This window comes from Eublepharis macularius, chromosome 12, assembly GCF_028583425.1.
Source record: "Eublepharis macularius isolate TG4126 chromosome 12, MPM_Emac_v1.0, whole genome shotgun sequence".
Lineage (NCBI taxonomy): Eukaryota > Metazoa > Chordata > Lepidosauria > Squamata > Eublepharidae > Eublepharis > Eublepharis macularius.
In genome coordinates, this window is record NC_072801.1 from 30,173,534 (window position 1) to 30,201,475 (window position 27,942).

General features: G+C 40.0%; 1 protein-coding gene across 3 annotated transcripts in view; it reads right to left on the reverse strand.

Annotated features, from left to right (window-relative positions):
* The window catches only part of CREBBP (CREB binding protein), a 166,115-nt gene that overhangs the window by 22,972 nt on the left and 115,201 nt on the right, over positions 1 to 27,942 (reverse strand). For all 3 annotated transcript variants that reach the window (XM_054995489.1, XM_054995488.1, XM_054995487.1), the window contains 7 exons: positions 25,417 to 25,505; positions 16,283 to 16,363; positions 15,524 to 15,580; positions 13,353 to 13,430; positions 11,762 to 11,829; positions 9,289 to 9,439; positions 5,947 to 6,093 (listed from right to left, as the gene is read on the reverse strand). In XM_054995489.1, coding sequence (XP_054851464.1) covers positions 5,947 to 6,093; positions 9,289 to 9,439; positions 11,762 to 11,829; positions 13,353 to 13,430; positions 15,524 to 15,580; positions 16,283 to 16,363; positions 25,417 to 25,505 — 671 coding nt within the window. The remainder of the gene's footprint in view (positions 1 to 5,946; positions 6,094 to 9,288; positions 9,440 to 11,761; positions 11,830 to 13,352; positions 13,431 to 15,523; positions 15,581 to 16,282; positions 16,364 to 25,416; positions 25,506 to 27,942) is intronic.

Genomic DNA, 27,942 nt, shown 5'->3' on the forward strand with positions numbered 1-27,942 from the left:
GAGGGCTCCCTCTATCATATGTGGTGGTCGTGTGAGGTAGCTAGGCAGTTCTGGGGGGAAATAATAAGAGAAATGAGTGAAATTTTACAGTTTCAAATAAATAAGAACCCAGAACTCCTGCTGCTAAACTTGGGAATGGAGGGAATCCCAGCCCACCACAGGACGTTGATATTTTATATGACTGCAGCAGCTAGACTTTTGTATGCGCAGAAATGGAAAGTACAAGAAGTGCCAACTATTGAAGATTGGATCTACAAATTGCTGTATATGGCTGAAATGGACAAGATGACAAGAAAACTGAGAGATCTGGACTCAGGGCAGTTTAACACAGACTGGGAGAAGCTGAAACAATATCTGGAGAAGAAGTGGGAGGTGGGAGGAAAACTGTGGCAGTTTGAGAACTACTGAAGTACAATAAAAGTATAAAAGAGAGGGGTGACTTTACCGGGGGAGGAAGAGAAATGTGAATTTATAAGCAGTTAGATTAATTAATTGATTGAGATATATATAGATATGTAGAGGTTAATTGATAGAATATTGATAGAGAATAATTAACGGTTTAAACATGAGGATTGAGTAATTAACAATATTTTTTTTTTACTTGATAAGACTTATATGCACCAAACTGAATGTATAGAAGAGTTAAAATGACTGACTATGTGATGAGTTATATAGAAATACTATAAAAAGAAGAAATGTTTAATATAGAGAGAACAAATCAAATTGTTTGATTTAAATGTGGGAAATTTTTATGGTTTATGACATACAGAAATATTCAAAACTGGAAAATGGGATAAATTGTTTATCTAAAGAAGTATAGTTTGGATGTTTAGTAAGTAAAAGAGTTAAAGATGTACTGCTTAATATAATGGAGAATATATATTTGTTTTAGATAGAGGAAATTAATAGAAGTAAGGGAAAAGGGACAGAGGGTGGGAAAGCTGTTGGAAGTCAACAAAAGGGGGGGAAAGGGAGGGGGTTAGAAACGAAAAATTAGGGGATAATTGAATGCAATGTAATGTAAAAATATTAATGTTCTAACCCAATAAAAATTTTACAAAAAAAAAAAAAAAAGGAAATATTCCCTTAAATAGGGGCCCATTCCTCAGATTCAGACTGGAGGAAGGAGGGCTCTTGGATCAGCAAGAACATTTATTTACAACAGAAAAGAGCAAGAGTCCACTAGCACCTGTAAGACTAACAAAATTTGTGGCAGGGTATGAGCTTTTGTGAATCACAGCTTACTTCTTCAGATACAGCTAGAATGTGAGTCCATCTGTCCTTATATCTTGGAGAGTGAAGTGATTACAGAAGCTGAATGACAACAGCTGGTGAACGACAATAGCAGGTGTGATTGGATAGGGTGAGGTATCAGAGGGGTAGCGGGTGTGGAGAAACCAGCACTGACAATGAGACAGGAAGCCTAGGTCTTGATTCAGTCCAGGTCTTGAGCTTCGTTATTAGTTGCAATTCAGCAGTCTCTCTTTCTAATCTCCCTATGAAATTCCTCTGCAGGATAATTGCTACTTTTAAGTCAGCAACTGAATGTCCTTCAAGGTTAAAATGTTCCCCACTGTTTTATAACCTTCCAGGACATTCAATTGCTGATCTAAAAGTAGCAGTTATACTGCAAAGGAATTTCAAAGGGAGATTAGAAAAAGAGACAGCTGAATTGCAACTGATAACCAATTTTTTTACCAAAGTCTCAAATTTAGTTAGGGTATTTCTGAAAAATTTGGCCATTGTTTTCTATGCGAAAATCTCTCTGGGAGATACCAGGTGGGCTGGAGAGGTCATTTTTCAACCAAACTTTACCATATCCTGGCTACTCTTAAAGTTCCTCCAAGTTTCATGAAAATTGGGTCCCAGGGGCTAATTTTTGGGCCCCTCAAAAGGTGCCCCACCCATTTTCCATTATTCCCTATGGGGAAAAATAACCGAATTCTGAACCAAACTGTACACCCTAACCAGCATTTTATATTGAGTTAGGAAGCAAACTGAAGTCAGTACAGATGGAACAGTACAGGTTTTATATGATTATTTTTGTGGGTTCTAGGCAGGACTTGACTTGCTGTATTTTGTGCCTACTGAAACTTCAGAAGTGTCTTTAAGGGCAGCCCCATGTAGAATATGTGCCACAGCCATAGTTTGGATTAGAGGGGCACGAACAGCAATACAAACAAAAAAAGCCACGAACAGCCCAATCTGCTGTTTGCGAACAAGCTGTTCATGAGGCCCCATTCTAAACAAACAGGTGGTCATTGCAAGCGTCCTTCGTTGCTGTTCGTCTGGCACCTGCAATCAATTCCCTTGGAAATTTAGGCAGGGATTGTCTGAACTCTGTCTGAACTCCTGCTGTTGCCCTGGAAACCCCAATCTAAGTCCAATTTAGCTTGATAGGAGGGTTTTCCTTTCAAGTGTGGAGCTTCAAATTTGTTACAAGGGAACAAAGACAAGGGGGGAGGGGTGCTCCCAGCTCTGCCTTTGGAGAGGGAGAGACAGCTGCTGTTGGCATTTTGATGGAGTGCATTGGAGCTTGAATTTTCTTTGTGTGTGGTGGGATAGGGATCTACCCCTTCAAGTTCCAGGGCTGCTGCCAAGCTCTGGGCCAAGCTATTATTTATTACTGGTACCTTTCCTGGTGCCTGCTTAGGTCAGGTTTCTGGGAGTGGTGCAGTAGAGATCTTGACTTGGCTGATGGCTGGAGGAGAGCCTGCTGGCCCCCACGAACAGCCAACCACGAACATGTTCGTGAACAGGGCCACGTTCGTGGTTGTTCGTGAGTTCCTGTTTTTTTTCCTGTTCATGCCCATCTCTAGTCTGGATGCCTGCAGAAAGCATCTGCAACTGTGACCAGGTCAACAGTTAACAAACCAGCCTAAGGAACTCCCAGCAATCTCAGGAACTTGCCTCTTCAAAGACAAATGAAGCACTGAGTTCTTCAAAACTGATGCCCAGATTCTTTAGGGGGAGTGTAACCCATCCCAAGACAAATGGAATATCTATCCCTGTATACAAAGCTAGGATAAGGTTCGGTAGGGCCTCACAATATGAGGGAATAAAAGAATCTTCCCCAATCGCTGTCACCCACCCAGCTGGGTCTGGATCCATAAGGATTTCCTTAACCTTTTCCTTTAAAAAGGCTAATGGCAAGACAGAATCAGCCACACAATGAGGTACAACTTGGCTACATCATAGTGCAAAATTATGCCTCTGTTTACAACGTCTGGTTTCTGTGGAAAATACTGACCTTGGCCAACACCAACAGTATCTGGATCCAGGATTTCCTGGGCCAAAGGGGTCCTATAAGGATGCAACTCATGCCTTCTGCTCAAATTTTGCAAATAGCCGTGCCAATTAATGCAAAAGGTGGTGGTGGGGGTGTAAAATAGTCCTGTTATCCATGGTATTTGGAAAGCATTACATATGGACAATGGAACGCTTGTAGCCATCGGACAAAAAACAAGAGTCTTGTCTTGTTGCTTATTGTGAACAGATCCACTTGAGGAAAAATCTGATGAGTACTGGGCAGATATACTTGTGTCCACTGGACCATCTGCAGTATGATAGCCCAGTCCTCCTCAACATGTCTGCACTTGTGTTGTCCAAGCCAGCAATATGAATAGCTTGTAGGAAAACACCATGACAAATTGCTATGGATGCTATTGCATTAACGTGCAGATGTGTTTCACTCCCTAACCAAATGTTCTTTTTTTTAAAAAAAAAATTATTTAGAAATAGGTATGATTTGACAATGGAAAGTGCATAGAAAAGCTTATACAAACAATGTATTGTCGAAGGCTTATACAAACAATACTTGCAGTTAATTTGAGACTTATAGTAACTTATACAAATAACAGATCTAAAATTAGTATATAACTTAAACAGGCACTACATTTAAAATGAGCTAAACTGATAAAGGTTAAGAAATAAGAAATTTAGTAACAGAACTTAGTTATGTTGTAAATCTCCTCTCCATGGTTACTTATATTTATACAAAATAGAATATCTACTATTTTACTAATCATTCTCTGTGTTCCATCCTTTTATCTTTATACTAAATTATACTAAGTCACCTTAATTGGTGTTCGTTCTAGCCAAAATAATCAAAAAAGTCCCTCAATCGCCCCCCAAATCCAGCTATTGGTCTATTATGTATATAAGTAGTTAATTTAGCTATTGATGCATATTCATGAACCTTACCTATCCAATCTAACACATGCTTAACCAAATGTTCTGAACAGAAAAATTGTTACAATGAGTGCTCCACCATTCCGGGGATGCATCCATCCATAGTGATCATTACATCTGGATGCACTAGCCCAAAGGTGATCCCCTGAAAAAGACTGTTCTCACTAAACCACAAAAGGAGTGATCTAACGACCATATGTGGGATAGAAAATGTCTGATCTTGCAGATATATAGTCGGATGAAAAGATCTCAGAAACCAACTTTGAAGGGCATGCATTTGTACCCTAGCAAAGGGGGCAACTGATGTAGTAGAATCCATGAGGCCTAACAAGTACTGTATATACCATGCATTGCTTACAGAAGAGATCATTAAAATTTTAATGGCTCCTGCACATTTCGTTGGCAGGAAGGCCCTGTCAGTGTTGAATTAAAAATGCCCCCACAAACTAAGGAACCCATCTAGATTTCTTCCAATTTATAACCAACCCTAGACTCTGACAGGTAGTTAGGGTCAACCCTACATGGATACTGAGTAGGTTATGTAATAGAGCAGTTATTATGAGCCAATCATCTAAATATGGATAGATGGAACATGCTAATGCCATTAAATGCATGCATTTAGTGTACACATGGGGAAAAAGAGGACAGGACAGTGTGCTGAAATAGTTCACCCTTGCACTTAAAATGCCAATATCTGCAGTGACTGGGATGGATGGTTATGTAAAAGTATGCGTCCCAAAGACCCAGAACCACAAACCATGTAGTTATTCATAACATTTACATAACCATCAAGAGTGTAACCATCCTTACCTCTGTAACCTTAAGAAAAGAATTTAAAACATCCAGGTTCAAAATAAGCCTATGTCCCCCATTCTTCATAAACATGAATTTGCTGAACTGCCCCTTTGTTAAGCAAGCACCGAGTTCTTGCTGTAGTTCAGGCAGACAATTATCAACTGCCTGTGTTGGCAACTGATTGGGTGGATCCTCTTGGAATTCCAGCCTGTATCCCTCTTTAATTATGGACAACCCCCATTTATCAGATATTATTAGCTGTCGTTCAGTGCAGAAAAGGAACAACCTGTCCAGAAAAAACAATCAGACTAGACTCAGATTACCATTCTAGTAAGAAGGGAGCCTTCTGGCCCTGGGTAGATTCCTCAGAAGGCTGAGGCTGATGACCAGAATGAGGTCTGCCACCCACTCTTTTCCTGGAATGAGGCTGTTGCTGCAAAAAGGGCTTCTGCTGCATATATGGTGGTTGGCACTGCTGGTAGTAACACTGATGCTGCATATCCTGTGGCTGAGTACCAGGCTTGATGCCAAAGGACCTCACCATTTGCCTATTTTTCTTTATCCCCAAAAATATTTCACCAGTCTTTACAGAGACTTTGCAGAATCTTTGGGGCTGAAAATAATGAACTGAAGGAAGGGCGAGCTGTCCTCTCAGAATAAGTGACAGTTTAGGCAGGAAAACAGTGTCTCATGTTCCAGAGGGGACAGGTGTTGCCTCTTTGTCATCTAAAGCTAAAGAATTATTTCCGAGTGGCTGGCCTGTGCTCGTGCAGTCCCTCTATGGGACTGCACAGAAGACTGAACATGAACTGTACTTAAAATGGTGAATGTAGTGAGGCTGGAGAAAGCTGTAGGGAGGGTGAGGCATCTACTCCAAGGAAAGATGAGCTCTACCTTCACGCAATCAGATGCATGCCTTATTCATCTATTGACCCTTTCTGAATATGAGACTCAAAATACCTGGTGTTTGGAGGCGGGCAATCCCAGCCATACTCCTGCACATGCATGCCAAAGAAGCAAACATCCACGCCATCTATTTCTTCAAAAGCGAAGAGAGCTTTTGTTCGGTAGGGGAAAGCCTCTGCCATTTCTCGAGAATCTACAAACCTGCAGGAAGAAAACAGCAATTGCTAAAATATTTGATTTACAAAAATGAAAAACTTTCACAAAAAGCGAATGGCTTAAATCATCTGATTGACCAAAAGAGTATTTTAACATGGATTAAGAAACAGGCCTCACCAACCTGTTTTGTAAGAAACTTTATTATTACATTTAAAGCACATTTATTTACAAAGTGATCTTGGCATTCAAAGCTACTTGTTGTGCACATAACAAACGGAGGGTTGCTATTCTCTTTTCAAACTGGGTAGTTTGTGAGCTTAAAGAAATATTTCTGGATAGAGAGGGGCATTTTCTAATAATTAAAGGAAACATATATTCTGTCACTATTACACTAGTATTGCTATATGCCCATAATCAAGCTATAGCTTTTTTTCTCCAAGGACTTAATGCCTATTATTATGATACTTCCTCAAAGGGAAATTCCATGGTGAATACTATTCCATTCAAAAACACAAAAAGTGGAATATCATTTATTTTCTATTGGTTTCATCCACCTAAAAAAGATTATATATTTCTCAGCCTGGCATAATGTGCATTCTAGAACTGATTATATTTCATACTTTCATGCCACCTATCCAGAGACCTGTATCTAAACTTCAACAAACATTATTAACAATGCATTTCTATGCAGAGTTATTCCAGTTGAAATGCACTGAAATAAATGGGTCTGGAATCAAGTAACTAAAGAGGATTTTGTTGTAAAAGAATTTCAGATCATTCTCCCCTTGTGATGACATGGAAGAAAGTCCCTATGATAACGCAAACCACTTTGAAATTCAATTCCTTTTTGCAGAAGAATGTCCAAATTTATCAAAAAGTCACATAATAACTGAGGCATAGCCAATAATATCAAGACTTTCTAGGATGCATTTTAAATTTGTTGTCTGAAGTTCTTTAGTAATTGTATCATAGTACAGAAATAAAAGAGAATACATTGATAAATACAAATAAAAGTATAGAAAGACATCAAATCTCTCACCAAATGCACTGAAAAATAAATGACTGCACATAGGATTATTGGGCATTTAAAAAAAAGTGTTTATGAAACATGGGGTATTTTTTAGAATGGGGCTAAAGTTTGAAAAACTGTTTGCCTGGCAGCTGCCTAAGAACAACACAAAATAATCCACAATTAATTCAACCAATAACTGTGCACAAAACTCTCATGCAAAACCATAAAACTAACCTGATTTTTATAAAACATTTGCCTTTATTTTAGCTCTGGTTTTGAGATACTTAACATACATATAGACACAGGAATTATTCCTAAATCTGCTTGAAGGAAGGAAAAGAACCTCAAAAGAGTATTAGAAGGTCAATCTCTTTTTTAATGACCGATTTTAGACAGGTTGAACAACCCTTTTCTCAAATATGTTAACAATCAGACTAATTGTATTGAGGAAAGAAATCTTATTAATATATAAATACAACATTAAAGGTTATAAATAATATACATATTTCTTATACTTCTAGCCTGCTTTGACACAAGACATTTTTGCTAAGGTGGTATGTCTGGGGCTTGTTAAAACACTGGAAAAAGTTATTATCCGCTGGTATTTGAGATTTCTCTTGTTCTTTCATTCAATTTCTTACAAATATCCCAACTAGTATTCCATAAAAAGTTTGTGTATCATTTTAAAAAGAGAAACACACCAGCAGTGCCCTCTTTCTTGTGTTATTTTTTGTAGGCAATTGTAACAATAGTGATTAGAGTGGCTTCTCAGATTTCTGGAAGTTAAGTGAGAAATAAGCAAATAAAGATCCCTCTTTATGTTGACAATATGTTTTCCCTTCAATGTTTCTTGACATCATTAACCTATCATTTCCAAATAATGCTGTATCTTTTTTACTTTATAAGATGCCTTGAGCAGATCTCTGGAGCTTATAATCAAATCAATAGTCAATTTCTGTTTACAGAATAAACAGATACATCTGAATTATTGGAGATTAATATTTCTGATCAACCTGCAATTTGGCTTAAAATACTCCAACATTAGGAATCAGGTTTGTTAAAAGAGCTTGCACAGCTATATAAATGATAGGGTGACATTTAATAAAACAGAGGGCTCTAAATTGAAGATTTTTTGGTGCCTAGAAACCCATCAATAAAAATGTCAATACAGCCTCATTTTGTTTCTAGAAAGTTAAAATAATGGAGTTTCTCTGGTTGTTAGAAAAGTTATATATTCAAGCTACATTCCATTATATTCCACTCTGTGGAGTGACCCTTCTAATAAGAAACAATGTACATCTGCACTGTTTAAGATGGTGAAAAGATGTGTTGTGTATTTTCTGGTAGTAGCTGGTATTTTGTTTTAAAGTGGTTTATTTCATTTTTAGTTATCACCTTTAGTCTTTCTTGGAAGGTGGAGAAAAATGTTATTAAATATACTGCAAAAACAAAATTTAAAAAAGAGGTTTAATATTCCAGATTTACTGAAATACTATGATGTGAAACAATCAAACAGCAGTAGGAAAAGAAGACCTAAAATGACCTAAAAAGAAGCCACGTCTTTCAGTTTGCAGGATCTGAGAAAGTCTGTTAATGATAGGATGTTTTGGAGGTCTTTCATTCATCGGGTTGTCATAGGTCAGAGGCAACTTGATGGCACATAAAACACACGTGATGTGAAACAGCTGCAGGGAACAGTTTGATATATGTTATTGGTTTGAACAATACCTTATTTCTAAACTCTTCGATGTAGCTCTCTGAATAAATAAGAACTGAAAGAGAGTAACTGAAGACATTTGTCTTCAACTCTTTCAAGTGTGAGTTGAGTCTCTGAAATTCAGTTATTCATTTAGATGGCAGCATGGGTGTCTTCTGTGGCAGGAATAACAGTATTTGCATATAAAGAGCTTTGAGAGATGTTACTATCAGTACTTCTTCATGAGTAAATTTCCATTAAATTCCTCAGAAAAGACTTATTTTGGAAAAATTTCCCAAGCAGACTACTGCTCTAGCTTGCTTTTATGCACAACAACAACAGAGCCTTCTGCTTCCATTTTGAAACTCTATGAACACAAAGGGTTAATAAAGCATTCCTAAAAGTGTATTATAGTTGCCTGGAGAAAAGACAGACTTACTGTTTCAGACAAGTAAATATCAGTTGCCAAAACCAGTAGAGACTAGTGCAGACACGCAGTAGGGGACAGTGAAGACAGGATAGTGAAACTTACCTTGATTTCATTCCTGGTTTCACTTCCACCGTTTTATCTGAACTGGCTACTACTCTCACAAAGACTTCGCCTGCTTCTGGATGGTTCTGCCGCCGCAAAAATTTGTTTACCCTGTCTTCCAAATGGTTTCCTAAACGGGTGGTCTGTAACCCTAAGGCAAGAAAAGGTCAAAGAATGAATCAGAAATAGCAGCAAGGCAACACAAAGAGTTCTTCCCACCTCAACCTCCCCTAGAAGCAGCCTTAACACTTTCAACCTATACATTTACATTAGACATGAAAATTAAAGTGATACTGAAATCCAAGGCATGTTTTTTTGAAAGCAAGACTGATAGACCCGTAAAAGTTGTTTCCAGGACAAGACGGTTAAGACTGGCTGTAGCCATCTTGGGAAAATATCAATACTAACGAACAGGGAAAACTGGAATCCCTTTCTAGCAATATTCAAATATGTGTCAGTATCTAAATACTGCAAACTGTGTAAACTCCTCTGGCATTGTGATTTCAGTAAAGGTGTGATACGGACACATCCATCTATCTTGAAGCTAAGCAATGCTCAAGTGTTACATCCCTCTCTTATTGCCATGGAGATTCCTCTTGACATCAAGCACTGAATAAGACCAGTGATCTAACTAGTCCAGCATCCTGCAGCCAACCAACTGTCCTGAAGGGCCAACAAAGAAGGCACATAGGCCAATGGCTTCCCCAATTTTGCCTCCTTGTAGTAGGATTCAGAGGCTTATCTGGACATGTCCTCTCCTCTATGAATGTATCTAATCACCTTTTAAACTCAATCTATGCTCATGGCCATCACTGCAAGTGAATTGCACAAATTTGTTGAGTAAAGAAATATTTAATTATGCCTGCCCTGAATGTATTGCCCATCAACTTAATAGGGTACCCTTGTGCTCTAGATTTATGAGTAAGGGAGAAAAAAATTCTCTCTCCACTTTCTCCATCCCATGCATAATTTTATAATGCTCTATCACATTCCTCCTTATCCTCCTCAATTCTGCAGATTATCATTTCCCCCTCAAGATTTGAATCCTTTTAACACTGCTACTAACGGCTAAATCTTGAACCTTTGTACTGGAGAAGGAAACCAGTGGCCTACATTTCCAAATGAGGGTGCTTCAGATTAGGAAATTGAATTTCTTTTTAACAAGCATACACCATAAACTCCCACAACCAAAGAAAATTACAGTTCACATTTTGAGTAATTACCCTCTGCACAGAGCAAATTTATGACGCTTTCAGTCATCTGACCCTGCTGTTCATTATTTTTTAATACAGCTTTTATCTTCCTAATGGGGGCTCACTACCTTGCAGCTGATGAAGTGAACCCTAGTCCATGAACAACTTATGCTGGAATAAAATCATGTTCGTATTTAGTGCCACTGCTGTTTAATTTTGATGCAACTGACTAACAGGGCTATCCTGCAGGAGTAAAATGTATACATAATAGTGACTGAAAACGCAAGAAATCATAGCAAGACGAAGTGCTCTTCAGTAACACAGGTATAGCCTTCCCAGATCGCATGGAGAGCCCATCTCAGTCAGCACCTGGCTTCAACAGCAGCCAGCTTCTAGCAGTATGTAGGAAGCTTATAAGCAGAGTAGCTTCTTTTCCAGCACCTGCCCCTCTGAGGTATACTGACTTGGAACATGGAAGTGTTATTTAGCTATCCCAACTAAGAGCCAACAAGAGATCATGGTTTTTTTTCCTAAACCTTTTCTAAAGCACTCTAAACTAGAAGGTATTTCCATAACTTGGGCAATAAACTCCTGTTCTGTACCATGTTCCCCAGCAGCCTTCCAAATAACTTCATAAAAGTTTCTAGCCCATCTGCCTCATCATATGTGTTCTAAAAAACTCTCACTCCAATACTACTTCACAGGTTGAGAAACTATTTTTTTTAAACTTGAACATTCTAAGGATTCCATAACTCTGTAATATTTATTCTTGAGACTCCCAATTAATTTGGTACAATTCTAGACCTACTTTCCTCACAATTAATTTTAAGAAATCTAGAAGAACTACCATTAAATCAAATTTAACAATATTCTCTGGCCATTTTCGTTTCAATCCCTAACACAGAAATTGCGCTTTCACCACCACCGCACACTGTGCTGATGCCCCCAAGATCCCTTTTCTGAAGACTTGGAGTCGCAGCAAGTTCAAATCCCACTCATCTATGTATGAAGTGAGCTTCTTTTGCACCCGTGTGTGTCACTTTCCATTTACCTGTAATGAATTTCATTTGTTATTTGTGTGCCTACTCGCCAAGAAATCCTGTGAAAGTATTCTTTTAAATGCATTTTCCTCAAAAATAACAAAGCAGGAACTAGCCAAATGTAGACCCTCCCCTTTCTTTTAGTCTAAAATAGAGGGTTAGTGGAAAACAGCAAAACTGATGTATTTAAAGTTATTTTAAAAGGATGCTGATGCATAATGAAAGAGTTTGCAAACTTACTCTTGGCACTGAATTTGTTTTCTTTACGTGTTCGACCTGTTTTCTTCAAGCAGTTGTCACAAACAAAGCTAAAAACACAAAAAGGTAGCACACATGAACTTGCTAGAGCACTGCCACTAATGTGGAAAGGTTATAAAACTTAAAACATGTAACACACATACACACCATTAAAAATAGCTGGCTCCCTCACTGAACATCTTCCAGTCTCCTTTTATACAGCAAACAGTGCATACTATCTTTTGCTTTCTTCCTACCACTGACCCAGGATTCTTCTAGCATTAACTCCACAAGAACTTTGGGAATGCCGACTTCTATCAGTGGTATACGGGCAGTTCATGCAACAGCATGAGCTTGCCCTGCTTAAGGGGCTTGGTATCAGAGCTAATGTAATATCAGAACAACATCAGCCTGAAACAATAATCCTGGTAGAAAAGGAACTGCTTCCTGCATGCTCACTAAATATGTTCAAAGAACCCAGAGATTCACTGTGGGTAGGAAGGTGAAAAACAAAGCAGCTAGTTCTGTGACCAGAAAGGCTTTTCATGAAAAGCCTTTAGCCCAGCCATCTGTTCCCACCCATGGAAGCAGAATCTTCCATGAATGACTTCTATACTTGCGGGCAAACTGCATATCCAGAGACAGTCCCTCATGCCTCTTATGAAGATGCATTTGACCTTTAGTCGCTCTAGCTCTTCTGCCTGACAACAGCTCTCCAAGGTCTCAGGCAACCAGGTCTTGTCAACAGCTACTCCCTGTTTTACTAGAAATGCTAGGAATTGCATCCACAACACTTTGCAAGTGAAGAATGTGCTCTATCATTGAGCCACAGCTTCTCCTAGCTGGCTGGTTTTGAAGCTGAGGGATTGGCATAAATGTACACTATGAAAAAAAAGCCAAAAGTCCCATGATGGTTGCTCTGTCATCCATTTGTCCCATGCAGAGTCATGACAGATCTCCCAAGAGCTCCAGGGTTAGTTCATGCTGCTCTCTACACTGGGGCAGACATTACAGGTGCATGCCATAACATACTAATGAGTGTTCTTTGTTCTTTACTTTGAGCTAAGCATGTATTTGCAGGTAATATGTATGAAAATTTTTAATAACTTGGTGGGATCTAAAGATTCCATCATTCCACTAACAGCGCAGCCTCCAAACTATGGAGGATAATGAGATCTGTAGCTACAAAAAATTGGCACAGGTTGACAGCTTCAGATTCTAAATACTCCCAACTGCTTTTTGGCTTTTGCAAAGGGCACTTGATTTTTTTGAACAGGATAGATCAAGAACCAATTCTTGAAAACCAGGCATGGACTAAATGATGTGAAAACATGCAGCTGGGCTCTAAAGGCAGGCATTGCTGTTTCCAACGGACACTTCACCAAGACTGAGTCCCTCTCTCACAGTTAGCAAATGGAACTAAATGACCCTGTTACTATTACACCTAAGTTAGCTGTGCAATGGTGTGCTTCCAATGTTCACATAGGTCCGAGAACAAAGGCATACACATTCCAAATCATCTGCACCCATAAAAATGTATAAATTCTACATAAAGTCACCACAGTAAAAGCTAAGAATCTCCAAAGCTGCTTACCCTGAAGGCCAAATAATATCATAATGTAATACACAGATCTGGTGCATCTTCCGGCCACATTCTTTGCAATCCACAAAGCTGCACAAGAGAAAAAGGTAACGGAACATGCCTTAATTTCCTTGAAGCAAATGTGTGTGAGAGTATGAAGACATTTCAGTTTCTACTTCTAGACAGGGAAATGTTCTTTTTTAATTTTTAAAATTAAAGCAAACATCATACAAAATAGAAGTTAAAATATAACAACAACAGAGGCAGGTCTATACATAAACATCTGTAAAAGGTTTCCAAATATTTAAAAATAAGTCCATATGCAATTGTCAGTTTGGTATAGTGGTTAAGAGCAGCAGGACTCTAATCTGGAGAACTGGGTTTGATTACCCACTCTTCCTCTTGAAGCCAGCTGTGTGACCTTGGGTCAGTCACAGCTCTTTCAGAGCTTTCTCAGTCTCAACCACCTCACAGGGTGATTGTTGTGAAGATAACAGCACCCTTTATTAACTGCTCTGAGTGCAGCAAGCTGTTCTGAAGGGTAGTATATAAATCGAATGTTATTGTTATTATTATTATATGCCATACATTCAAATATTGATAAAGTTGTTATGTCCTTAATCCACTGAATTACTAGGGTGGGCATTTATCTCTCCAATGCTAAAATACAAGTCTTTTAGCAAAAGTAAGGGCACGTAGCACCCATTTTTGTTGACTATTGGCTAGATTCCAGGAGAGAGGCAAATAGTTTAAAAGTACATAAATATACTCAAAATTCAATGAGTATTCTAATACAAAATTAGGATGAGTAATAAGTTCCTCCCCAAAAGGCCAAATAACTGGACTTGTCCAAAGCATGTGCTAAAGAGATGTGTCCCGTAAGTTAAAATGCCAACCATTAGACACTGTCCTTAGCCTTTTACTAAAGAGGTGCTGTCGTGTCCTAGACAGGGAAATGTTCTAAGTTTATCAACTGTAATTTATACATCTGGCCTTTTACAGTTAATTAAGACCTAAATATCTCTCTGGATAAGAAGGCCTACAAATCTAATTGTGCACCTGTTCAGCACCTTGCTGGGCTGTATCTGGCATAAAGACCACTGACTGCTGCTGCTGCTGAGGAGCCTTTGGATTATGGCAGGCACTTCCATGTTATCAGCTTCCATTCTGTACTCTTACGCATTAAGTTCGCAATTAAACAAAGAAAGGCTGATCAGCAGAAAGTGGTATTTTATGGTAAACCTCTTAAATGTCCTCTTTGTTCCTAGTAAAACGCATCACTGCCCACTGATATCCACTGGAAACTTCGGAAGAATATTTACATTATGAATTACAGCTGGTTTTGAACTCTGATGGGATTTGATTGGATTTTTACTTTTGCTGTGTTTTGATTACAAAATATTCATTTGTACATAAAGTGGATCTCACAACCACAAAAGTAGTAGAGCTACAATACAGACACTAATCAAGTAAGTGTTCTAAAGGAAGGGCCGAATGAATGGTAGAGAGTGTTGAACAGCCCTGTGGAAGATATCGGCAGCATCACTGAGACCAATGACAACAAGGAGAGGGGAACTAAGAGCCTGCTGTGACTGCTCAGGATGGGAACTGTCCTTGACATGGGACGCTGTTCTAGTACCTCACAATGGGGAAGTCTTCATTCCCCCAGAGCAGACCTTAAAATATAGGCAACGTACAGTGGCAAGGCCCAAATGTTTTTGGAGGGCCTGCAGGGCCAGCTTCAACACACTCCTGCAGTTACAAAGCCCTACTGAACTTGGGGATCATGGCTAGGGAGGGTATGCCAGTGATGCAACAACTCTCAGCCTCCGTGGATCAGGAGCAAGCCCTGCTTGAGCTGCTGGCAGGAGGAGAACAGCTAAGCTGCCTTCACAGCTGGCATCCGGGCTGCTTTTTGTGCCTCTAGATAAGAAAGTGGGATCTTCATTATAAGCTGCCAGAAGGGGACCAAATAAAAACAAGGCAGTTCATTTTTGAGAAACACATTTAAGAGAGGCCAAGCTGCATATGCCACTGATCTCTTCAAAGCAACAGTTCCTGCAAAATTGTCTAAGTGTGAATTCCAACTAGTAGTTTTTAAAAATTGCATGAAAGAGTTCAAAGTTCTAAGCACACTCCCTGACTGTTTTAGTCTTTTGATTCTGAGAGGGCTGCATACTTACGGCTCAGGATCTAGTGTGTCATTTTTCTTCTTTTCAAACTGGTCTTTGGAGATTGTTCTGAAGACCAAGAAAGAAAACAAAACCTTTGAGGTTAAGCAGTTTGGCTCAGTTCAATCAAAGCAAAAGAACATTTTCCCCTGAAAAGTCACACCGGAGTACCCCAGAGGGAGTGGAAAGGTCTACCTGTTAAAAGACTCTAGAGAGCAGTTAATACTAAAATAATCAGTAGCCCAAATCATACTCAATACTTAAAATGTGTTACCATAATGTCCATGCAATCTTTACAGCATTTAGCTTTTTAGGCTTCCCTGTACTATCGTCTACTCCATTCAGAATATGGAATGGGTGAAATGGCTTGCCTAAGGCCACCCAGTACGCTTCCAGCTGGATGCTGTATCATAAGTACATTACACAACTTCTCAGTGTTCCTTTACTTTTCTGTTCCTGTGGCAGAAAAGTGGAAACAGCTAAACAAGAAAATGACTAAGAACTGCAGCTTTTTTCTGAGCAAACACAGCTATACATATACACACAAGCTACACCTACTTATAAAGGCAACAGACTAATAATAATAGGTATTATTACTGATGAGCAAGCAGCAGCATTTTCCCCTTCCCCATCCACACCAAGTTTTATGTACCCATGCCAGGACTGGAGAAGTTCACCTGCCTTGAAAGAAAAGCAGGCTATACAACGTCCTAAATTCATTAATTTCATTCTAGTAAACATTTTGCTATAAAAGAAAGCATAGTTACTTACGTCTGTGGCTGGGCAGGGTCATCACCTAAGGTAATGTTTTCCCCCTGGATTTCAGTGAAACACCTCTCGCAGAAGTGATACCTGTCAGCAAGAAGGCCATATTTGGGTGAACTGGTCCATCAAAACACACAGCCACCCAAGCAATGGAGCCACCAATCAGAGCAGGGCAGATCACCACGACGAAAGAGGGAGCGTTGTTGTTTGGTTGATTGATGGGTCAGTGTGGCAATGGAAAGGAACAGAGGGTAGGGAAGGATTAGAGAACAGGGAAGGGGACAAACAGCACAGACATCAGTAGAAAGATGCAAAGACCAAGACAAGACAGAGCAGAAAGCCAAAGCAAAGCACAGGCTAGCATTTGGCCTCCCTTCAGACACTGCTGACAATGAGCAGACCAAAATTCTGGCCTGACTTGTTAAGGGGCCTCTCTGGGCTACCGTTTGTACAGCTGTTCAATTTCAGATTTTGCGTATGAGCCTGCCTTCTATCAAACTTAAGTTATTGACTTTTCTTTGACAGAAGCAGATACTGAAAATAATCTTACAGAAGTCAATACGTGTGCAAAAATAAATTAAGCTTTAAATTATTGCACTAAAACTGCAGAAGTAGAAAGGATATATTGACAAGACCATCCTATTCAACACTAAAAAGCTATTTTTTTAAATTTTTAAACATGTGATCAGGGTGCTTTGTTAAATGTCTTCTGATTCAAATAAACCAAAAGCCATATCCAACAAATATATTTGTTGGCATTTTCCAGCCATTTATATACATACGTGGACTACACAGTTTATACTGTAATTACACACAATATAATCCTATACAGATTAAATGTTTTGCAAACTAGAAGAGAAGCTTGTTACAGTTGTTAACTAGACAGCAAATCAGTAACTCTGGATACTTTACTGAAGCAGAAGATTCTTTACAATCTGCATTTGAAAAAGTCTCAGGATCACAATTTTTTTATTTAGATGAACTAGAACCAAAATGGTCTCAGTCCAACTGAACACTAAATAAATGTTTGGAAAGGGTGAGAATATGGAGAAAGGCAACAAAACACATGCCATTGCCATAGAAGCACAAGAAACACAACAATAAACTTCACAAAGAACACAAGGAGAGAAAAATGAAAGCAGCCATAGCAGGTTTAGTGCTCAAAGACCAAAGCTGAATATCACAATGACCCAACAAAAAGAAGAATAGAAAGTAATATGGTGGCTGGCCCCTTCAAGTGTGCACAACTCCTCTCTCCCAGCTCATTCATACAATGGCTGAGAGCTGATCAAGTCTGTCTTATCAGGGCTGTTATCCTGTTGGAGATAAGCTAATCCCTGAGCAGAGGAAAACCAAAGGCAGGTTGGAAAGCACACAGAAAGTAGTCCATGGTTAGCCGGATAAACCACCTCCCCCCAACAGTAACTGCTCAGCTGAGGATGCAGCAGGAAACTGTAGGAAAAGAACCTGCCAGTTCCAAGGTTGGTTCTTTTGTGCTGACCTTAAAGATGACTGAGACACTTCTCACAGGGGGAGGGGGGGCAGCAGAACGGAGCCTACAGCTTGCCAAGGCCTCGAACTTGCCACAATGAGGCCAGAAGCATAAGATTTTTTTTGCAGACTCATGACTATGATTTTTGGGTTTACCATAATTATGTGGGATGTCCATGTTTGGGAAAACTTAGAACAAGTTCTTGTTCTTGCTCATTGGATGAAAAAGGACAGAACCAGCAACAACTATGGGGCATTTCTTAGTGACAAAAGACCAACTGTTTTGGGTTTAGTACAAAAATAATTAAACCATGCTCTCTGTCTTCTCAAACTTTTAACTTACTGACTGTCCATTCAGAAAATTAGACTACCTAGCTCCCTACCCCAGGAGTTTCCCAATTAAACTATTTTGAGGTTAACAGACTAGCCTCAGAGGATGGGAGGCTATTCAAGAAAAGCCTCCAAAGCACAAGAGATCCTCCTGACATGCCTTCTCACCCCTTCATCACAATGAACATCTAGCAATCTGAATCCTGCAATCTTTTGGGCACCTTTATCCAATCCCTGTAAAGCACCCAAATACCACTAGCCCATGAGCCTGTGAACGTGAGCTCAGCACCTGCTATAACTGAACTGTAGTCCTGAAATAATCCCATCATAATTGGTAAAATTCCAAAAGCAGAACTGAAATATATGAATGACTTTCAATACTTAAATGCTGTCAAGAGTTTAGAAAACTGGTTCACTTCAATTACAGACATTTTATGAGGAACAATGAGCATGGAACTGGATGGCAGAAACACAATTTCCTTTTTTGCTCCCCCCACAACTAATTTAAAATAATATATTCTGAGGGGAAATGCAGTTTTACAGCTCCCTTGGTGTTAGAAAGAGCCAGTGCAAATAAAGCAATTTCCTGAAATATAGGAATTTTTAAACGCATCCCATTATGGTATCTGACTATCTTTATTAAATAAATGCAGAGTAACACTCAGTTCAGAGGTCTGAGTGTTAAACAGAGGAACTCCAATTAACTTGAGGTTTTAAAATTTCTAACCATTCTCCAGTTCTAATAGCACGGTCATCTCCTTTCCAAAGAACTGTCTTTGCACTGCCACCTTCTACACATGAATTCAAATCATTGGAGCTTTAGATCAAATTTAAACAGAAGCAGCCAACTACAAGAATGAGATTATAACTTTAATCCTTTGTTTCAGAGTGTAGGTCCTTTACCTTTTGTTATGAAGGAATGGCAACTAAACCCATTCATCCTCTATGATTTATTTGATTTTTATGCCGCTTCTCTGGTTAAAAACTTGAAACGATTCACATCAGTCAATTACCATCCCATCACTGCTGTGTGCTATGGCTGGGACAGTTGGCTGATGTTAGCCCTTAGGTTGCTTTCTAGAAATCAGTGAGCGAGCAGCTGGGGAAACAGTCCACACAAAAGCTTCTCTTGCAGTCCTCCAACTGCTGCCAAAGATACATTTTCAACATTGTCTGCAAGAGCTGCAAGACACTGCTGAAAACTGAACAAAATTCACACAGTATATGTTCTACTGCCAACCCATCACTGCTTCTAAGCAAAGATCCAGAGAGAAACTTAATTTAGAAATCCAATTAAAATATTTTTTTAAATGCTGGTAGCACTTAGACCTCCACTATTCAAACACTGGGTAGCGGGAGATGCAGGCATGAGATGGAGCCTTAGAACAGTGAAGCAGGGAACGGGAACTGGGAGTCCTGATCCTCACTGGAGGTAATTCCTACAAAGGCCAGGTGGTGACAGTGGTGTACCAAAAGGAAGAGTGAAATCCCCATTGAGGGTTTGGGAAAGCCAGGAGGCTGGCATGTTACCATGCAGAGACTTTAGACAGCCACTGGTGCCCAGATGCCTTGGTGGGCCAGATAGACACTGAGGCCTGCGGGTTAGTAGGGCTGTTCCACCACAAATTTACATACTTCATTTACAGCCCACATTTTCCAAAGCAACCAAAGAAGATTGACTTGGGTTGCTTCCACACACTATTAATTCATTTTCAATGTACTTTGCAACTGGATTTTACTGTGTGAAACAGGAAAATCCACTTGCAAATGATCACTAAAGTGTACTGAAAGTGTATGATTCAACACGTGTGAAAGCAGCCTCGTTGAGGTGCCACAGCCTTGTGAACCAGGGCTGATGAGGCCAATATGGTGTAATCAAGATGCAACTTCCATTGTCTTGCACTACATTGCTGATTACCTGATGAACAGGTGGTTAGGTTACCAAGAAAAAGAGGATTTTCCTGATCAGTGAGCTAGGAATGCCTCATGACTGGTTCTGCTATAAAACTTACAGTATTTTGCATTGACCACTAAAGCAAATATGTCTATGGACAGATATTCCCACTGACTGAAAGTCAGCTGCAGAAAGGGTCAAGCAAGGGATCACTTGTGCACTGTTTTCTCCTGAACGAGGGAGTTTTAAATTAAGCTGTGCTTCCCTTACCCCATGAACAGCAACTGGAGAATCTGTTGAGGATTACACCAGTCCCTTAGGTTGCCGGCTAGGTGGGACACTCAGCAAGAATCCATTCCACTCCATTGGTTGATGCGGTATTGTACGGGCATGTCTGTGGCTACCTTCAACACTTTGCCTCAGAACAATGGGAAGAATGTTCCAGGTAAATTAATAGAAACTATTAGTAAAGAGAGAATTATTGGGCATATAATGGAACAAAGCCTGCTGAAGGAAAATTTAAAAAGCTGCTGAAAGGGAAGTTCTGACTCACTAACCTTTTGGAGTTCTTTGAGCACGTTAACCAATATATGGATAAGGGAGATGCAGTAGACAATATATACTTGGGACTTCCAAAAAAAGCTTTTGACAAGCCTTGACTCATGAAGAGTAAGCTTAGTAACCATGGGATAAGAGGACAGGTCCTCTTAAGGATTTGAAGGGCGGTTAAACAGCAGGAATCAGAGAGCAGGAATAAATGGAACTTTTGCATAATTGAGGAAAGTGAGCAATGGGGTCCCCACAATGACTTTTGGGACCGATGCTATTTAATTTATTCATAAATGACTTGAAACTGGGACTGATCAGTACAGTGGCCAACTTTGCAGATGATACCAAATGATTCAGGATGGTAAAAACTGAAATGGATTAGGAACAGCTACAGGGGGAACTATCCAAATTGGATGAGTGGGCAACAATGTGGCAAAAGAAGTTCAATGTCAATAACTATAAGGTGATATGCACTAAAAGAAAAAAATCCCAATTTTAAATATATGCTGATGGTTTCTGAGACAATGCTTACCCAATGTGCAGCAGCAGTGCAGAAGGCACACTCAATGTTGGGAATTATTAGGAAAGAGACTGAGTATAAAATAGCAAATAATGTAAGGTGCTTGTACAGAGCCATGGTATGGCCTTGTGTTGAGCACCATATACAGTTCTGGTTACTATTTCAAAAAGGAAAGCTGGAAAAGTGCAGAACAGGGCAACCAAGACAATCAAGGGGTGGGAGTGCCTTTCCTATGAGGAAAGGCTGGAGAGTCTGTGACTTTTTAGGTTAGAAAGAAGGCTAAGGGGAATGGGACAGAGATTTATAAAATTATGCATGGAGTAGAGAAAGTGGATAGAGGAAGCTTTTCTGTCTTTTCCATAATACTAGAACTCGGGGGCACCCACAATTAAGTTGATGGGCAATAGGTACAAGACAGACAAAAGGAAATACTTCTTTACTCAATGAGTAATTAAATGGTGGAATTCACTACCAATGGAGGTAGTGAGGGCCATGAACATAGATGGCTTTAAAGGGGGGGGGGTAGACAGATTCATAGAGGACAGATCCCATCAACTGCTAACTAGCCATGGTTAGTAAACGGAACCGCCATATTCAGAGGCAGTAAACCTCTGAAAACAAATGCTGGGACACAACACCAGGGAATGCCTTGGCCTTTGTGCCATTTGTTGGCCCTCCATGACAACTGTTTGTCTGTTGTGTAAAAGGATGCTGGACTAGTTAAACTACTGGTCTGACCTAGCTGGGCTGTTAAGTTCCAAAGGACCAATATGAGGAAAGAATTCTCTATGGTAGCAGGGTTTGCTGGCTGTTCCCTGCACTGGGTTCCCCATCCCCATATGGAAACATCAGTGCAGAGGATACAAGATGGGGCTGGACTGCTAAGAAAAAATCTTGTAGGGATTGGAACTAGGTGGGAAAAAGGATGGAATAACAATGTTCTCGTTGCACCTCATGTTTGTTCTCCTTTTTGTCTGGAGGTAGTTTGCATAGGGGACAGTGTTTGTCCCATGAACCAGTGCTTGTTCAGAGAGCATTAGAAAAGCTAAAGCTCAGTATGAGCTTTGGCTGGCAAGAGATGCTAAAAACAACAAAAAAGGGTTCTTTGTTTATGTTCAAAGTAAGAAAAAGAGCAAGGACATGGTAGGCCCATTGCAGGGACAGGAAAGTGAAATTCTAACAGGCAATGAAAAGATGGCAGAACTGCTTAATTCCTACTTTTCCTCAGTCTGCTCCTGCTAGGAAACAGGCAAGGTGCCAGAAGACTGGAGGTGGGCAAATGTTGTCCCCCTCTTCAAGAGGAAAAAGGAGGATCTGGGTAACTACTGACCCGTCAGCTTGACGTCTGTATCTAGAAAAGTTTTAGAGCAAATCATCAAACTGTCAGTCTGAGCATTTAGAATGAATTATGGTGATTACTAAGAGCCAGCATGGGTTTCTCAAGAACCAGTCACGTCAGACTAGCCTTTTTTGGAGAAAGTTACTACCTTGCTGGATCAGGGGATAGTTTATCTCGATTTCAGTAAGGCTTTTGATAAGGTTCCACATAATATCTTTGTTGACAAGTTGGTAAAATGTGATTTGGATACTATTACTGTTAGGTGGATCTGTAACTGGTTGACAGATTGACCCCAAAGAATGCTTGTTAATGGTTCCTCATCCTCTTGGAGAAGAGTGATAAGTAGAGTGCCTCAGGTATTGGTCCTGGGACCTGTTTTGTTCAATATTTTTATAAATGATTTGGATGAAGGAATAGAAGGAATGCTAATTAAATTTGCAGATGATCCTGAATTGGGGGGGATAGCAAATATGGCAGAAGACAGAGTAAGGATACAGGACGATACCGAAACACTGGAAAACTGGGCTAAAACAAATAAAATGAATTTCAACAGAGATAAATGTAACGTTCTGCATTTAGGTAGGACAAATCAAATACATAATTATAGGATGGGGGAGACTTGTCTTGGCAGTAGTATGTGCGATGTAATATTAACGTAACTTGTCTGGAAAATTGGGCCTCTTTTTCTAATAGTTCTTCCTTTCCCCTCTATTGTTGTTTGTGGTCCTGGGTATAAACATTTCTGCCAAACGAATCTCAAGAAGCTGACTTTGGCTCACAAAACCTTTTTGCATAATAAATGTGTTAGTTTTTATGATGCCACAAGAACTTTTTTGTTATTTTGGCTTTAGCAGATTCACATGTCTACCCCTCCAGAATCTGGCTTAAGTGAAGCTCTATCATTAACAAGGTAGCCAACATTTCCTCTTAACAGTGGGAAGTTGGAACTGTACATTCCAAACTTTTCCTATTGAGAACATCACCTTTAGAGTGAAAAGCTTGCCTTATCACTGGATCGGATCCTATGAATCTGTTGTACTAACCAGTACTTTTCATCAGTGCAAGGTGCCCTCAGCTGATGCATGAAGTTATTTTGCTGTCAGAATGCCTCTTGTCTTGACAGAAGGCTTCCTGCACCAGATGGAAATACTGCTGTTAAGAAAACAAATCCATAGGATCCTATCACGATTGTTCGAGGAAGATGTCACAATTAAGATCTGCAGAAGTAAGACAGTATAAGCCTGCACATTCCTGTGACTTACCAAGCGGAATGTCAGGGGTTGCAGCCCACATGCCAGGGGCTTGATAAACCTCCATCACAATAGATGACAGATAATTTCTGAAGGGCAGTTGTGTTAGTCTGCTGTACCAAATAAAACAGGAGCCCAGGAGCACTTTAACAAAATTCAGTGCTGGAAAGCTTATGCAGGAATAAATTTTGTTAGATTTCAATGCGCCACCAAACCTGTTTAATAATATCTAGATGGTGGGTGGTGTTGGGCCAAGTGGGTTACAAGTTGACATTAAGAAAAAAGTGGCAGGTAGGTAGCTGTGTCGTTCTACTGCAGAACAGCAGGATCTGAGACCAGTGGTACCTTAGAGACCAACAAGATTTTTCAAGTGTACAAGCTTTTGACAGCCCAAGCCCCCTTCTTCAGATTCAGGGTGGAATGGCGATCCCCGAGTCTTTATATCCCGGTAGGAGTGGTGAGAAGTGAAGCAAAGAATGGAGAGTCAGGATATAATGGTACAATGCAACTTGATTAGAGCAGAAAATAGCATCTGTAGTGAGATTAGAATCCTACATCTATATTCAGCCCTGGAGGTGGAGGTTTCCATTGTTCTAAACTTGTAAATGAACTCAAGTTCAGCACTCTCATGTTGTAATCTGCCCCTGAAGCTTCATTTGAGAACAGCCACTTTTAGATTAATAATGGAATGTCCTGGAAGATTAAAAAGTTCTCCCATTGGTCTTTGAGTTTTGTGAGTTTTAATGTCAGAAGCAGTAAACCTCTGAAAACCAGCGCCAGGAGGGATAGGATCTGATCTGTTTTCCAATACAGAGAGTGGAAGGACATTGCTGACACTTGACAGTATATATAACATTGGAAGATGAACAACTGAATGAACCTGAGATGGTATAGCTAGTGTTGCTAGGTCCAGTGATTGTGTTGTCAGAGTGAATATGAGGGACAGAGCTGATGTCTTAGTTTATTGCAGTCCCTAGCTCCAGTGTCCGTGTTAGGACGTACATAATTGTGAATGAGAAGTTGTTTAAGATTGGGGGCTGTCTGCGAGCAAGAAAATGTCTGCCTCCCCATACTTGTGAGAGATGGAAATGATAACCTACTTCTGTGTGGTGGAATATGGAGACGTTATAACAAGCACAAAGCTATGTTATTTCAAAACTCTCATTTCCCGAAACAGCATTATCCCCAAATACCAACAGATGGACATGTAAATTTTTGCATTTAGTTCTTCATCTACATTAAAATAAAATAGGCAGAAAGACTCTTTATTACAAAGTTTTTAGCTCATTCACTCAGGCAATAAAACACACTTCAACATTTAAACAACAAACTCTCAAAAGTTGGCACCCTCCTTTTCCTACAAGCACTTCAGAACAGTATTTTTAGTCTAACCGCTTGTGAAGAAAATTGGGATATGAAGACCTGTCAACTTCACAGCACAGCAGGGTTTGAACCCAGATTTTCATACACTCAAATTTGACATTCAAACCTAGCTAAGCACTAGCACTCAGTTCAGCTATCCTGCTGCGCCTATTTCACTTTCCAGGCTCTTAATTCCATTCCCTGTGGTTTGTTTTTTCAGAAGAGTAGCCATTCTAAACCAGCACTTTCTAGCACAGTGAAAATTCTTGTAAGTCACTTGTTTATAGCGGGGGGGAAAGGGTTTTTTTTCTGTGCTTATGAGCTAGTTTTAAGAAGAAATGTTGGCAAGGCTTATCTCCACCTTAGTCCTTGTTTTGTCTGGAGCATGAGAAGGTCAAGACTTACCTATTCTGGTAACTATAGTAGGCAGCATCGCGGGGAATTGTACACAGTTGTTTGCCATAGCAGCACAATGTTTGAGGAGAAAATTCATACTGCAAAAAGAAAATCCATAGGGTATTGTTGGCTAGAATAAATATATGCTGCCACACAAGAATCCTTTTTGAATTTTAGCATAACATTATTCTTTCTAGGCAGAATAAGGATGTTTTTTAGAGTGGTTAATGACTTAAGTAGCTAGTCAAAATATTCTCAGAGAAGCTTTCTAAATATGATGTAAACAAAATGTAGAAACACCACAAATTAATAACAACAAACCTTTTAAAAAACATGGACAATGAAAATTTGACACCAGACTTACCATCAGGGTCTGTTCACTGGTGGATCAGGAATTGTGTTTGTGAGTGTTAAGTCTTCCCACCTCACTCTGAAGTCAGGGCAGTGCCAAAAATCTCAACTATACTATATTACACTACACTACCGTGTACTGTCGCTGCAAATTCTTGTAAGTCACTAGGTACTACTAGGTAATTTCTGCATCATTTAATGTGACATGTTTAAATATGTATGCTTTCTTTGAGCATTGTTTCAGCTCTGTATCAAAGTTCTGCTTGTTTTCAATTTCCATAATCCAAAACATACTGCACTGCTTATTGGATGTCCCAGCCACTGACTGTATTGACTTCTACCATGTAATCTGGCTTGAGTCTCAGTGGGAATGGTGCACTATAAACAACGTAAATAAATAGTCTGTCCATTACGGGCTGGAGGCAAATCTCCAGGCTATGTCTTGTAGCAATGCACAAAAATCAGAATGCTCCTTTTACTGAAGTATGAACGATGGGGAGCGCCCCAATTACATATACAGTGGAATTGGATAGGCATAATCTTATGCTGAGGAGTAGTTTTTGATTCCCAACAGGATCAGAGCCTAGTTGGGAAAGGACACCCTTGAATGCACAAATGAAGAGGAATCCTCATGGTATGTTTGATTATTCGTTTTCCAAACCTGAAGGAGGGTATTCTTGTGAGGAATGTTACTGAGGCAAGGTAGGCCTCAGTAACTTATCAAGGAAGAAATTATTGGAGAACTCATCTGCTGAGGTGCAAGTGTCCAGCTTGTTGCATCTTGCAACCATGTAAGAGGCAGCACAAGTAGCTGCCCTACAAATTCCCCCTAGAAACCCATTTGAAACCCCCGTAGTCAGCGGTGATGTGCTACATAAAGGATTTCTGTGGACTGGGAGGCTGCCATGTGTTGGATGTGAATTCTGATGTCACAATTTGTACCTCTCACAAAGGTGATCTGGGTGAGGGAAGAATGAAGGAAAACCTTCCTCTTGGTTTCTCAGAAGAGAGCTCACCTTTGAAAGGAAGGTGGAGGCACCACAGAGGCCTTGTGGAATAGGGCAGTGAGCTCAGATACTCTTCTGGCTAAGGTGATGCAAGAGAGGATTTGGTGGGGAACAGTTTCTGGAGCATCTGGAGGACCTTGTGTGGGTCCCAGGTAGAAAAGTAGTGTACTGTAGAAGGACTGAGGAAGGATGCACCTCTGAGGAAAGAGGATAAGCAGAGAGAAAAAGTCCTTCTGATAACAAGTAAGAGAGTGCAGGGGCTGGTCTTCTGAGTGTATCGGGGTGAAATCCTGGCTGGAGGAAATCTATTATTTTGCTGTTGAGATGGCACTTGCATCAGCACTATCTAGTAAACGCCTTCAATGTTGTTTCGTAGATACAGTTTATCAAGCGTCTTCTGCAAGATAGGAGTATGTTGGTGACTTGGTTTTGAGTATCCAAAACTTTCCAAGATTCTCTTTCCACTCTTTTTAGATGGAGATGTGGAACTAGTCTGGGTTGGGATACTGTAGAGGACCTAGGAAAAGATGTAGGGTACACTGCAACAGCAACTAGGTTCTGAGATCCATGAGTCCCCTTGGCTAATAACAGTCTGTGAAAACTAGTTCCTCCCTATCCTGATTGATCTTACTAAGGACACTTGCAGTAAGAGGTGCTAGAATGCAGGGGAACAACAGGTCTTTGGGCCAGAGGTGAGCGTGCATTTCCCCCCTCCATTCCTCCATCTTAAACCCTGAAAGAAATCTTGAGAGCTTGCAGTTTGCAAGAGTGGTGAAGAGCACCAAAATTGATAGTCCCAGGCAACTGGTGATTGCCTGAGAAAATCTCTGGCTGTAGCCCTACTCCCTGGAAAACAGATGCTGGCAGCTGTAGTGGGTAGCACAAAAACCTGAGATACAATCTGTGCTAGAGATGGCAAAGGATGTGAACACAGGTCAACTGAAGCATGAAAATCTCTCATCTAGGGCCTTTATGATAGTTCTCAAGTCTCCATTCTGAAGATCCTCTTTTTCAAGAACTTGTTTTGGTATTTCAGATGCAGAGTTACCCACAAGACTCCCTTTTTCTTGGACTTGACAAAGAAGACAATGGATACTTGAATAATTGAGAATTTTTGCATCTGAAACATACGGCAGTCTCTCTCTTGAATGTCAAGGAAACTGACTCCACTGGCTTT